This window comes from Hesperophylax consimilis, chromosome 13 (genome assembly GCF_061612785.1).
Source record: "Hesperophylax consimilis isolate HC1 chromosome 13, BYU_Hcon_1.0, whole genome shotgun sequence".
Classification (NCBI taxonomy): Eukaryota; Metazoa; Arthropoda; class Insecta; order Trichoptera; family Limnephilidae; genus Hesperophylax; species Hesperophylax consimilis.
This window is the reverse complement of record NC_142848.1, coordinates 28,099,844-28,115,287: the sequence shown is the minus strand read 5'-3', so window position 1 is coordinate 28,115,287 and position 15,444 is coordinate 28,099,844. Positions and strand designations below refer to the sequence as shown.

Here is a 15,444-nt window from a genome sequence, read left to right as displayed (position 1 = left end):
TTGAAGCGTGTATCGTTCCATTTTTATTAATGGCGTAGTTTCTACTTGTCAAATGTCAAAAAATGACAGCTTTAAAAGTAACATCTACCGAAATAGTGGGCTATTCAAAATAACACCTCTTATTGGAAAACCTGTATAAAGATTTAGCCTGTAACCAAAACCAATTACTTAAATTTGCAAAGTTTTAATATGGGTTATGTCCGCGATTATGGTGTTACTTTTTGCTTCATTAAGATCACTCTAGAATAATTCTATAACTATGGCTTAGACAAAAACAATTAAAACAGAGAGCTTAAAATTAAACATGCATTTTCACATCCATTTCGTCAAAACACAAGAAATTATATGACTACTTCCTAGATCTTTGTTTCACATAGGTATTTAAATAAAGTTAAACGCTACAGCTAGACTTAAAAACTATTACCTAAATTCTATCTTTGTCACAGCTAATAGCCTTAAATGGCCCGGAAAGAGACACAGGCATTTTATTGACGTTATCAATAGCAGTCAATGACAGACCCTGTTATTGTCAACAACAAGCCTAAAGGGTGACCATCGGTGTCAACAAAAGACTGGTATTGGACAATGGTAGGGGCTAAAAAGGGCACCACATTCTTTTAATCCTTGGTTTATGCGCAGCTCAAATTCGAGTCCCAATAAAGATCTCCATAGTTATCGCGCACCTCAAATTATAATCCTACAATCGTGTGCGGGAATTTCATTGATTTATTGAAAATAAATTCTACTTTCTAGTTGTAACTGATTCAGAAATGGAGCTTCTTACATGCTTATGGAAATGAAATTCATGTTACGCGGTTTGTTTAAAATTTCCTGCATTCCCAGGGTTATAGTTAAATTAATGTCAAACATTTGGTTCAAAGGTCATCATTGTCCGATTAGTAGTCCGCCGTTTGCGGATAAAACGCCCGTTTAGCTTTCCGGGTGAGATTCTGGCCAACATGTTTGTTTGTCATCTCCGCAAATTTTAGTGCTGCCCCTGAAAGTTCTGCTGGGAGGTGTACCCGATGGTTCGGCCCCCGATGTCGAGGGATTGCCCCGAGGCGATGCTGTCAGGGCTCTGGAGGGAAGCGCTGTAGGGGGGGTTCACGGGAGTTGTGCCCCCGGTCTCGAACACGGTGCTGTCGTACACGCTGTTACTCTGGAAAGCGAGAATTCATTAATTAAAAGCTTGAAAACATACAAATTTAATAAAGCAGAACAAAATAATAATTTTTTATAGGCAAACTCCCGTGATATAACTTGATAATATTCGAAAATCTCTTATGTTTTTTTTTATTTTTTATATTAACTCCACACAGGAGGCCGTTTTTGCACAGAGTCAAGGGTTTTTTTCAGGTATTTAGGGGCTCCGGACCAGAGATGGCTGCCAAATTCGACAGTAGGGCGCACTTGCGATTTGTACAGGGTCAGCAGTTGTGTACTATTAAAGTATCTGCGGGCCCTGTACAGTACGCCCAGCTTCTGAGAGGCCAACTTTACTCTGGCTTCGATGGAGCCCCCGTACCTGAGCTGGTCACTTATAGTTACACCAAGCATATCAATGGAAGGCCTGTTCGGAAGATTGCTTCCGTTGAAGGAGACTAGATTATCATTTGGATCCCTTTTAGACGTAATCAGACAGGATTGGGTCTTTGAAACATTAAATTCGACGAGATTATTTTTACCCCATAAGGAAATACTCTCGAGATAACCGTCCATTCTCTGCTTCAAAGCCCTCCGAGCCGTTGGAGTTTGTGTGCCCTTTGGGGGCTTGTCAAACAAAAAGCTATCATGAACTGTACTGTCATCCGCATAACAATGAATCGGTGCACATGTCAAAAGGTCATTGATGTGCAACAAAAACAAAGTCGGAGACAGAACCGATCCCTGTGGGACGCCAGCATTTATGGAGTGTGAGGAAGAGGTGAAACCGTCAGCAACCGCCTGAATCGACCTATCCCTTAAAAAGTCAGCAATCCACGTACACAGGGATGCGGGAAGTCCGTAAGAAGGCAATTTGTTGACAAGTCCTCGGTGCCAGACCCGGTCAAAGGCCTTGGATATGTCTAGTGCGACCGTTTGGGTCTCACCGTGACTTTCCAGGCACCGCCCCCAAACATGCGTCACATACGCGAGAAGATCACCGCACGAGCGGTTCCGCCGGAATCCGTATTGACGGTCATTGATAATTTTGTTCTTCTCGAGGTATGTGAGCAGTTTGTCGTTGATCACACGTTCCATCACTTTGGACAGAACTGATGTGATCGCTATGGGGCGGTAGTTGGCCGGGTTGGAGCGGTCACCTTTCTTGGGAATAGGGTGAATGACCACTTTTTTCCAACCAGAGGGCACAGTGCCACACTTCAGGGACATTTTGAAGAGCTTTGTCAAAACTGGAACTATTTCCGCAGCACACCTCTGCAATACCAGGGCAGGTATTCCGTCAGGTCCACTAGCTTTGTTAACATCGAGCCCCGTATAACGTGGAGTACATCCCGATGCCGGATCCTCAGCTTTTTCATATAGAAGCCGCAGTGAGGAACCGACGGCGGAACAGCACCTCCGTCGTCGAGGGTCGAGTTTTCCGCAAACATTTTCCCTAATAAGTTAGCCTTTTCGGTGGCGGTGTTTGCTAGTGAGCCGTCAGGTCTGGTAAGAGGTGGCAAACTGGGTTTGCAAAAATTCCGACCTATTGAGCCCGCAAGCGACCAGAATGCTCTGCTGCCATGCTGGCAGGCAGCCAGCTTTTTGCTGATCTGCAGGTCGTGTTCGAATTTTGACCTATTAATGATTCTCTTGCATTCCTTTGCCGATTTGTTGTATGCTGATCTGCTTTCGGGCGTTCGAGATGTGTTGTAGGCTCGGTAAGCCGCGTTTTTTCGTCGAACTGCTTCGGAGCATTGTCGACTGAACCACGGCTTTGAGCCCACACCAGTTTCTTTAGTAGTCAATTGTATGAAGCCATCCATCGCCGATTTGGTGACTTCACCAATCTCCTGGGCACATCTTGAAGGGTCCGAAGTCCGAAAACAAACAGCTGACCACGGAAAAGCGTTGAAATGGGCCCGCATACCGAACCAATCTGCTCACCTATAGTGCCACACTTTTCTCCTCAGCCTCTCATTGGTTGGTCTGAGGCTAACGGGGATTGATGTCGTCACTAGGCAGTGGTCGGATGATCCCAGAGGCGCTGTGACGTCAATCTTATAACCGTGTGGCACAGTAGTTAAGAATAGGTCTAACAGATTGGAGCGGTGAGTCTGGACATCAGGAACCCTTGTAGGCTCCTGAACCAGTTGCTCTAATCCATAGCAAATGGCAAAGGATTCCGCCTGTCGGCCAGCCGAGTCCGTTGGGCCTGAGAACTTTAACCATGGTTCGTTATGAACATTGAAGTTCCCCAGAACAATAAACTCGGCCGAAGGGTAGCGGGGCAAGAGATCATCAATAGTATCGCTCAAATGTTTGAAGAGTTCGGAAGTGTCTGATTCGCTATGGTTCGGTGAGCAGTATAGACATGCGTAGAATCTTGCTGTACTGGCAAGATTGACGCGCACCCACATTACGTTGAATCTGGAGTTTTCCAGACTCAATAGTCGTACACAGTTAACGTCAGCTCGACTATAGAGGCAGACTCCTCCTTTGAGTCGGAACTTGCTTGCAAGGGTAAAGCCCGGGCAGTCCAGATAGGAGAAGTCTGACGACTCGGCTACCTGAGTTTCGGATAGGAAAAGAAGGTTGGGACGTTGGGACAAAAGATGGTGATGAACAGAATTTAAATTAATGTGCAGGCCGCGAATGTTGGCAAAATTTACCAACAGTTTTGGCCCGCACCGGGGACGCCTGCTACTCGCCACTCGTAATGATGTTAAAATTGTTTTGATGTATATTCATGATTTTAAGTTTTTTTTTTTTTTTGTAAGGGTATGAGGTGAAAGGAAGGTCTGGAAAGGAAAGGTATGAGGGGTGGGTAGGAATCTGGGGTTCAGGCTGTCCAGGAGTGATGGGAGTTTGGTTCCAGCCCATCCACTGCGGTGCTAGGCTAGGCGAAGGTGGGCCGACGCACCCGCCACCAAGACCTGGGCAAACCTTAACCCATGAACCCGGGCACCCCTGCTAAGTCACTAAACGTAGCGAACCACTTGGGGTGACCTGTGGCAGGGGTGTTGGTCATCCAATAAATGGTTCCCAGGGCAGCGATACCCATTACCGCCTACCAAATTAAACAATAATAGTAGTAACAATAATAACAGTAATACCGTCATTATAGTTGGAAAATGTTGCTTGCGCAATGTTGAAGGACTTAGCTAGCAACCGAAGAATCGAACTCACAACCAGTGGCGGTACTTAGTTTTGGTTTTGCACTTGCGAAAATGGGTGGTGCGCTAAAAACATTGTCAGTCTACACCTTACACCAGGCACAAATTACAGAATACAAGCGATTTCGAAGCCTGGTGGAATCATCCGTAAGCAAAGTGGTGCCATCTCGACACTCATTATTGAGACAAATAAATGCATTGTTTCTTGGGGTATATCCGCCTAGCGGCTAGCCGAAGGTTTCTGAGGCATTGTGCCCTTGAGGTGGTTTTATAAATTGGCTATATAAATTATCCAATTATTATTATCAATGATGAGCGGCTTGATGTGATGTTTCCAGGTGACATTTCTCGGTGAATATGAAACGTGAATATTCAAACAGGTTTAATTAAAATAATATTACTTTTTTTACTGTTATTTGCGTTGATTTTTTGTGGTATTATGACTGGTTGGTAATTATTATTTTAGATTGACCGAAATTTAGGGAGTGCGTAGCTCCAACGCTCCTAAGTGCTAGCCGCCACTGTCACAACCCCTGGGCGAGAACCTGACACATTTGCTCAGCTATTAACCGGTCATTGGTATGGCAACACCGATTTTAAAACAAATTATGAAAGATTCAAATGTGAGGTTATGTGGGACTGCCGAATTTGACAGTTTAACATTGGACAGTAAAAATGGCACAATTTTTTTTTTAAATTGTTAAAAGTGTACATTTTATCCACACACCTACCCAGTTTTGATTTAACATCTTGTCACGTAACGAATCGACACGTTCAAAACTCCCGCGAATTCAAATTACCTAGCTATCAGTTGTCACCTTTGTTCGCTGTACGCATGCGTCGCATTGCGCAGGGCTACGTTGGCACTGCACAATGCGCGCGCACGCTGGCTGACGAAATCAACGGTCACTTACAATTCAACCTCGGCCTTGACAACATGTGTGCCTTGCAATTAACAAAGACGCTCCCTGTAGCGCGCCTAAATTAACGGCTATTTTTGTTCTAATACTTTAAATAACCAATATCTAATTCAGTGCCAATTTACCATGGAGAACTGCGCGCGCCAATGCGCGAGCAGTACAGAAGATATCCCGCCATATTAGTGATTCAACATGCACGGTTGTTCCTCCTGCAAATTCATGTAAGCTGATTAATAACCATTTCTCCTTATGTGCCTTTTATGATTTGAATTGTGTTATCATTCAGGCTTGCCAGCCAGAACCTTAAATACAGAGAGAGATTGTTCCTAACAAACAGCTAGAAATATTTAGAATGTTAATAACCCTTTTCATCTGTGTATCTGTAATGTAACTGTGCTTTGTGAATATACTCCCATACTCCCATTTTGTGTTTCTTTTGACGAATATGCAGTGGTCGAATTGGCATTTGTCCCCCGTGTAAAAGCCCATTGGCTGACCCAACACCTGATGATACAGAACTCAATCCTTTACCACCTGAGCTAAAACCGAAATGTACACTGGTAAGTCTCCGTACAAAGGCACCTTTTCACACTGTTCCCCACGTTAGGAAATTGCCCCTTCTTACTCTGGCGCCTAACAATCTAACAAATGACTTATTGATATAATCTAAGTCACTTACCTGATATATATAGTCAGAGTCTGTCTTCAGTGAACTGAAGCTCTGTTGGTGCGGAAGAGACACCTGATCATCTTCCATCACCTCGTCCATCTGAGCCTTGTATGAGAACATTATACTAGGCTGAGCCACACTGCAAAACAAACAAATAATAAATAACATAACATTCACATTGTTTGTCCTTTGGGGTAATACATAATATCGTCAGTTTACTGCCAGAAGTCATTAAGTGACATTTTTGTCAAAATCGTATTAGAAGTCACAGTATAACTATTTTTTCATGGTTTTTCCAGTAAATGTGTGATGTGTGGTAATAAAGTTGAGTATTTAAGCGATAGATGGCGCTAGTCATAAAGCTTACTCCAGAGTCCGACAGATGTCGCTAGAGTGTAACAATTACTTGTGAGATGATATTGACAGGGAACAAGCTTCTAGAACCAGAGAATTACCAATCCAGACCTATTATTTGTAACGTAAATAAACACAATTATAAGTAGAACCTTGTAGCAGTCTTGCTTGTTGAGTTCCTACCGTAGCGGCTGACAGCATTCTCAAGTTGCCGTCTTGATTTGCGAACTACTAGTCTGAAGAACGTTGTGCATCGTAGGAATTTGTTCCGTCAGTCGGAGTCGAGATACTCGGGGACACGGGACGGTTGTGAAGGCTTGCCGACCTTGGCGGACTTAGAATATACGTAAGATGCCTTCCAAATTGAGATTGACTTTTTATACTTTAGTATCTTAGGGATTACTCTGATAATTATATAATTTTTTTCAGAATTATGTAATTCTGAGCTGGCGCCCATTAAATTCATTATAGCATCATTTTATCCATTCGTAAATTCAACTGTCATGACTTGCATTTTGTCAACCATCGAGAATATCTAACTCGACACGCCTTGAGAATTAAACCTTTTATAATGAGTCTCTTGCTTATTAACTTCCTAGAGCAATATGTGTAGTAACAGAATTTTATATAGTAAATGTTAAAGTTGTTAATAGAGTTTTTATTACTGGTGCACACAATTATTCTACCCACATGCAACATCGAGTTCCCTTTTAGGGAAGTAATAATATTGGTAAAGATAATGTTACAGCCTTTTACTTTTTACAAAGAGTTCCCAACACTTAAATCTGCAATCTAGCTTGGATATAACTGATTAAAGGCAGCTGAAACTTTAAAGTCGATTATGTCAGAATCAACATTTTGTTAGTTAACGACTTCTGGCAGTAAGCTGACGATATATAATATAATTTTTAAAAACCCACCTGAAAAATTCACTGAGGAATGTGTGGTAGACGAGCGGAGTAAAAAGGGTGAAGTACAGACAGGTGGTGACGTCCACCATGCACAACCCCACCTCCACACCCCAGTTCATCAGGCCCGCCCCCACTGCCTGAGTGCCGTCCAGCAATACCAGCAGCAGGATGTACACGTAGAATGATAGCTTGGCTGAAAACAGACATTGCAACTCATTTCTATCTTGATTTATTTTTAGGGTATCATGCCATACTGCGCTTCCTCCTTCTACAGCCAATATTTCGGACAGCGTTACAATGTCTATCATAAGTGCAGAGGTGACAAGTTTTAAATAAAACAATCATAGAATGGAAAGATAAAGCGCTGCAGTCCAAACCAATAAATGCGGTAGGTATTTATCATTCTGAAATATTTAAAGAACGTATAAAAAATACTTGGCGGTTTCAAAATAGACAAAATTTCGTACTTTGTAAAATGTTAAATATTTGATCATAGCACCTGGAAGCGTATTTCGTTTTCCGTGTTCAACAGGAGGCAGTGCTATCTTGAAACATGCAAATGGTTTTTAACGCTGATTCTGTCTAGACTCGTGTTCAATTCAAGGCGGCGCGCGGCCTCCGATCATGCACAGTTTTATAATTACAGTGTATTGATTGAACGCGTTGCAAACCCATGCTTGATTGGAGGTCACGCGCCTTCAATTAAACACGAGTTTAGAAAAAGAATTAGTGTAACAAACCCATGCGTGTTTCAAGGCAGTACTGTCTCCTATTGAACTCGGAAAAAGAAATATGCCATCCGGACGATTGCTTTCAGAAACATAACTTTAAAGTTTACCCTTATAAAACGGAACCTATGCAAAATATGGCGCAAATATTTTCTAGGTTCAATGTCAAATCAATAAAAAATGCAGTTAATTTTAATCGTTCAGAGAGTTAAACCAAAATTTAGTATGGTAACTTTTGGTATTTATAAAAGGAAACCTTTAAATAGCGTCAAACATAGATCTCAACAAAAAAGCACAAGCAGGACTTAAAAATCTACCCCTCTCTCTCGGCTCCCCGTACTTGCAAATATAACCCCGCCAAATATCAGACGAGAGATTGCAACACTGAGAGAATACAAGAAGGCGCTGCAAAAAAGAGCGATACCCATGTACATAGACTAAATTAGACTAGACACGGCATATTCATTTAAAAATAACCCCAACACAATTTTGGTTTGGTTCACATGCACATTTATGAAAAGGCCCACGCATTATGTCGCAATGCGAAATGGGCACTGTGCATTGCGTTTTACCTTTTGTTGGTCTATTATGCTTCTCAGCTATGCTGAGCAAGTTCATTTTTTCAATCACAAAAATAACTGAGTTCCAAATATTTAAATTTGAATTATGTCCATATTACAACACCTCTGACAACAAATTCTCCGTGGTTTCGCTTACGATTTTGAACGCTTGTACAAGGAGTTTAAACAGAGTTGGGTTGTTAAGTTCATCTCCATATTTGTGACTACGCTACGTGGCGTTATTTTAAAAATGAATTCAACTAGACAGGGCTAATCTAGTATAATACATCAATGCCCATGTACGATGATGTGGTCTCTCACCCTGCACCCGGCATGCCGCTTGAAGTCCTGAAAACCATTCTGGTTGGAAGGACAGAGGCTCCTCCGAATACCTCTCACTCCAGAAGTGGAAACATGAGTAATGAACGGACGACGTGAGAAATGCCCATCTCGAGCATGACCCCACTTTGACAGTCTGGATTCTCACTGCCTCGTCCGCCATAAATAGGATAAGATCCGCCCACAGCCGCTGTGCCCATATTATGCACAGGTGGGGCTTTAAAAGAGTCCGCGATGTGTCATTGAGGTGCGGTGCAGACTACCAAACGTGTGGTCAAAGAATGCCCGCTACATTCATTCCCCGGCGGGATTGATGAGGTCCACAGGGCGAAGCCTGAGGACCTAGACTGGCTCACTACCTAGATGTTACCCTCTGACCCCCTCACCATACAAAAAAAGAAACAAAACAAAAAAGAGATACTAATATTTATGTTTTTTTGTATACATTGTATTATATTATACTTTGTATTCCTTTAACAAAAACATCACTGAATGGCTAATGAGAAAAAAAACCAAGTGATAACATCATATATATATATATCACAATTTTATGCGGGTTGAAAGATAAGTCAGTTGAAAAGAACATATACATAGTTAGTTATAAGAAGGAATTTTATCGATAATAATTACAACGTTCATAAATTTATTTATCAATAAACTTGAACTGCTAACAGCTCGTTTAATAGGAAGGGTAGGAATAGGACCTTTGTACTTGACAGATGATCATCATTCGATCAAAGCTAAAACTGGCCGAGTAACGGCATTTAACGTGGTTAAAATGTAAAAAGTTCATAATTTTCGCTGATCAATTTTACGATTGTTAAATGTGATGAGTTTGAAACACTTCAACCCAACCTAAGTGAACAGGTTATTAATGATTATCGATTTTTGGGGTGCAGATATATATATTTATACAGGTTGTAACAGCATGTACCAGAAGGATTTTAACAAGCGATTCCTGAGTATAATTGGAGTAAAAAACGTACATGTAATTTTGCTGTCCAATGATATGTTTTTTCAATTAAAAATAAACAATATATATTTCTATCACAAGTCGCCACTGATCACACTGCTTACGCGCGACGAGATCACGTGATACGCGCTCTCTCTCTCTCCTCTGTTAACATGCTGCTAGAATGAGACCGAGTGTCCACCGAAATGTGACAGAAAAATATATTTTACAGTTTGAATACACCATAGATGATTCAAAACAAAAGCACTTTTGAAAGGTAACTTACTTGGCAACGCCAATCTCTCGCGTAATCTCGTCCAGGGCAGTAGCAGGATGCAGAAGTAGATGCAGGTAAAGAAGGTGGAGGAGCAGAACCAGAAGAGCATTCCTCCGTGGCCGAAGAGGTCAAAGTCCCGCGAGTCTATGTGGAAGCAGTCATCCGGCAGCACTATTTCCAGGGTACCCTGGGTCAAGGTGAAGGCCAGAGATATGGCGGATGTGGCCGCCAAGACGTGGCGGATGCTACTTCTACTGTCCAAGTGACCTGCAAATATAATTTAACTACTCATATTTCTATACGGTGTGGAGTTCCTGGTCAAGGTGTAAGCTACAGAACTCCGGCTGAATGACACCAGGGAATAGTGTTAAGAATGTTACCTTCGAGATATAGAGTCGCATCTCGAGAATTGACACCTTACCTCAGCAATCGGAGATCTGCTGGGGTGGACCATCTTTTTCCATAGATACTCGTGGGACTGTATACCGTTTCATCTTTTAATAAATAATAAAAACGATAGTGTCGAAACATGGACACGCCAGTGAATGAAAACAGACAGACGTCCTCGAAATGTGGTGCTGGAGAAGAATGCTCATTATTCCACGTACGTATTCTAACATATCCAATCTGGAAGAGTCAAAAACAGCATCAGCATCCAAAACAGGCTGTCAAATATCTGCCTGCATGTCACTCGTCAAACTGAGAACTTGAATCTGAAAAGCGTTGGATTTATGGGCCCACAATACACTTTTATCGGTTTATCTTTTCAGTGGTCATAAAAGCAAAATAATAAAGGTTTGTTTATTTCATTCCTGAGTCACTGTATTATTGTAGTGCAATTATTTATGCTCGATGCGAGATATGAAGACCTACTTCAGATATCTGTAACTAGGGACAAATATTTTCCATTGGATTCCAATAGAATAATAACAATAATTGATTTATTTAATGACCGAGAAAGTAATTTAACCCATTCACCGCTGACCACATTCGTATGAAAGACAAAAAATGCCGTATATGTATCTACACCACATTTGAGTCGATTTTGTGGTGATTTATCTATCTGTCCGTGTATTTATGTCTTATATTGTAGTCACTTATGTTATTCTTCTTGACTCTATTGTGTGGTTTCTCGTTATATTTGTACTTTATAATTCGGCCCCTTAGAGTCAAAAAAACGTAACTCAATTTTTATCGATTTTGAGTTACGGATGGTAAAATGAATTACTATTTTATATTTGAAAGATGGTTCAGAAGCACAAAATACCATCCTTTAACTAAATGAGAAGAAATTATTAATATGTTTCGTTTGTTTAAAAGTATACAACACTGATTAATTGAGAACTATGTTTTCTTGCTCTCCTGTAAAGTAGAGAAAAAGGAGATACGTTTTTTTGACCCTAAGGGGCCAAATTATTACTAGCTGTACACCGCCACGCGTTGCTATGGCTCAGTCTGTTTGTGCAGATAGAGATAGATACAAAAGTGGGTATTGCTTTTACTTCCAACGGATGGCGCTGTTTAAAAAAAAAACATGTTTGTCCATCAGATAGCTTTGTTTTTTAAAAATTCATGGTTTTACCTGTCACGGGTGACATCTATATAATAAAGGTATATAAAAATACACTCATATTCAAATGCAACGCTGTGTCAAAATTTCAAAGCAATCTTTGAAGAACTTTCAGAGATTTAAGATTTTGAACAAACAACATTTACATTTTTATTTATATAGATTGTGAAATTGATCTGCTGACAAACTGCTTTCATAGTTTAGCGGGTCTTTATAATGAAGATAAAAAAAATATATATAAAACATTAAAATAGTAATAATAATCAATATTATAACTCATTTCAGAACTCATTGGGCTGGAAAATTGCAAAAAAAAAAAACTTAAATAATCAAAAAAAAAATTACTTACCAAATGCCAACCCGAAAATGACCACACTCATTTCAGTGGCGAGAAGGAAAAATCGCACCATCACCCACAGGATCTTGTCGGCCAATCCGCCTACCGGCAATGCAGCATTCACAGTCATAGACACAATGCATCTTATCACGCTGACTATGATATTCCCCCAGACCAGTCCGTAAAACGTCAGGAATATGGGACTGCTGGTCGCTCTCAATTTTAACTGCGCTTTGTTGAAACGAATTGCCAGAAAAAACAAGAACAGCACGTTCGGGATTACTATTATTAAATCCCATATTCGTACTCTGAAACAAAAACCAAATTTTTTATTAATATCGTGGTATATTATAATTGTAAGATTATGTTAGCTAAAAAGTACAGATCCTTAAAAAATCACGAAATCTGATTTTAGTTGTCAAGATTAATCCTAATTTAAATTTAAGCAAAACAAATATACATTTCTGTTTCATTATGACGTTTGTGATTTTTCTGGCATTATCAGCTTTGTTCTGCTATACAGCAGGAATTCAAACTCCGCGGTTGATTTTGTACATGTCAGGCACGTACCGAGAAAAGTGCGGCAAGTAACAAGCTAAAAGTCATCGACTAAAGACTGGAGAAAAATCCGCTGTTTTAATCTCATTATTCGTAGCACACGCTCGCCGCTTGTGTGCATTAGTTCATGTGAAAATGTGACTTGTGATTAATGGAACGTTCTTCCCAAGTGCAGGACCCACTGGACATGAAACCGAAGAATCACCAAACCTGCAGTGCAGAAATCTGGCGATTACTTTGTGTGTTGGTTGGGGTAGTTCAATCTAAATTTCAGATTACAAGTCTACTGGAACAGAGAAAGGAGAACGCCCTTCTCTGCCCCAAATTACGGTGACGCAATTCCAGCGTCATCGCACAATTTCAAATATAGAAATAAAATAATGCTCTGGTAAAAAAAATATTTTACCATAGGGAGGTACTTCATCGCTTGTCTAATTCTTGACTTGAGTTCTAATTTTGAAAACGACGCTTAAATTCAAAGCTAATCTGAGTTCCAGAGTTCAATGAAGCAGATTTACGAAGGACAGACAAACCGAAATTAGTATTTTTGACGATGTTCAAACAAAGAACCTTTCTCAAAATTTTCTTGTTGTATTTTCAATTTTATCTCTTGAAAAAAAAAAAAATCTATGGTTGGTATCCATCTTTATGTTCGTAAGCGGAGATTCTAACTGCAAATGTAAATCATCCATTTTTATTTATGGAACAATCTTTAACTTTTTTTACCAATGATTTGGCAGATGTGCCCACATGGAGTTGGAAAAAACCAGGGGTTTTTTTCTAAATGGTTTGCCCAATCCGTTTCTATCAAAACCTGTTGTATAGTTTAGAAGAACTAAGCGCACAAACAGACAGATGTGGATAGAGACTTTATTTTATACTATTTAGAGTTGTTTCAATAATTTTTAAGTTATTTAAAATACAATATTTACAAAAAATTGCTGTGGCTTTGAAAATAGATTGAAAAATATTTTTTTTAAATACTGAGTGCCTTGGAAAGCCTTTTGAATCTAAAACAAATCATCAAGCGAGAGAGTATATTATATTTTCTGTATGATTTTGGGTTTGGAGAATTAGTGATGTTTTTACCTCGAGTCTGCCACTTCCACATAAAGAATATGTTTACAAAATGACTCTTCTTGTACAGGAGGGAGAGTTGTGTTGCTGTTCCAAGCATTATTTGCCGACGTTTCAGGCATTGTGATTATATTAACAATCTGCAAAACAATTATTACACAAAAGAATGAAAACACAATAGAAAAATGTTGTGATAAAAACAAACAAACAAGTATAATAACTAGAGGATACCTTTCAATAATAAACTTTTGTTGTGACGCCTTTTGTAATCAGCACCTTGGAAGTTTTATGTAAACAAATGGGAATAATATGAGAGAATTCTTGATAGACTGAAATTAATTAATTTTAGTACTTATTTAAGTATGTCTTCGCTCCTTATATTCAAAACACAGCACATTGTTGTATCTACATGTAAATAATAGATTGAAAAAACCTTTACATGGTGCTTGTTTGTTTTGTTGTGACATATTATATACATATGTCTAGTAGGACGGATTCAAACATATTATTTTGTGCAATATTTTGTTTCCTAAGCGTGCAAGTTTCTTCGTAATAATATGTATGACATACACGCTCTTTCAACTCATTTCTCCTAGGTCATTCCATTATTTATAACCTTTTCAAAGTATAACCGAACTGTTCCTATAGTTGTACTTCTAGCATTTTTTTGGAAATGATATACATAGTAAAAAGGAAAACACGAGCGTATTAAAATATTATACACGGCACAAAATATTAATCTAATTATGAAAACAAGAAAATTGTTATTTTTTTCAAATGAACGTTAATGAAAACTCACCTTTGGTTTTTCTATAAAATCCCATAACAATTTATTTTCCTTTTAATAATTATCGCACTTATTATTTGTCAATGGATATCATTGCACCGTTCGATCTCGCAGATTATCATTTGCGTTTTTTGGTTTTCTATTTTACGTTTACGCATAAATATACCACTCTCTAGATCGATATCTTCCGGCTTTTTGTATCCAACAGAATTATACAGTACTTAACCACAGATATACAAGCAGTACCTACCGTGCGGAGCAGAGCAGTAGACAAAGTAGAGGAAACTCAAGGCCATTTAAAAAAAGATGCGACCATAGACAACATAATTGCTCTCAGCCTACTCTATTCACTCACTAGCCCAAAAAAACTATTATAAAAATAAAAATGTCCTTGAAGCAGAAAAATGTCGAAATGTTTTCCAAGGGCATGGTTCATCTGACTAAGAAAATAAACTTTTACAGTGCATTTCCTTAAGATGAAACTTGTTAATCTGAGAAGAAGACACCCAAAATGACAAGAAATTTGCAAAAACACTGAAGAAAATTTCCAAAACATGATTGTCCGACAGTACGACGAAAAATTCCGACATTTTTCAGCCTCATGAACTCATGGTTACATATGTTTAAATATCTTTAATTTCACCAAAACAATAAGATAATACAGGATAACACTAATCAATAACATGAATAAGTTTATCGATATAATAAATAACATTTATACGTTGTGGAGGAAGACATATGTCAAGTATCAAGCATTGTTCAAAAAACCGAACGAATAACCTAAAACTGTTAATTCACTTTAAACTTGAACTTACGTAGGTAGGTTGAATATAATATGTTTATAACTCGCTAACACTATACTGGCTTATATTGTATTTTTATCACGAACAACTTTAACACGCAATATTTTCGACGGAAATGATAGTATTTCGGCAGCAAATGACAACCCGCGTGTATATATAAACCACTGTCATTTTGTTTGAATGATTTGAAAACTGTCAAACGGCATAATTCCGTCATCTCTTTCTGTTACACGAGTCATTATGGTAGAGAGCGAGAGATCAAACCAATCCTTCTGTTCTCAC

General features: G+C 39.2%; 1 protein-coding gene across 2 annotated transcripts; it reads right to left on the bottom strand.

The window, feature by feature from the left end:
• On the bottom strand, positions 1–14,895 carry LOC149418721 (transmembrane protein adipocyte-associated 1-like). Of its 2 annotated transcripts, none has more exons than XM_089638940.1 (7): positions 14,372–14,895; positions 13,585–13,712; positions 11,950–12,245; positions 10,040–10,297; positions 7,184–7,367; positions 5,919–6,048; positions 1–1,159 (listed from the first exon to the last, which is right to left on the bottom strand). In XM_089638940.1, exons 2-7 carry the CDS (start codon positions 13,692–13,694, stop codon positions 986–988), a joined length of 1,152 nt encoding a protein of 383 aa, XP_089495066.1. In that variant the 5' UTR covers positions 13,695–13,712; positions 14,372–14,895; the 3' UTR covers positions 1–985. The 2 variants fall into 2 exon arrangements, with proteins under 2 accessions (XP_089495066.1, XP_089495067.1); XM_089638941.1 differs by lacking the exon at positions 14,372–14,895 and adding an exon at positions 13,804–13,826.
• Between the last annotated feature and the right edge of the window lie 549 nt (positions 14,896–15,444).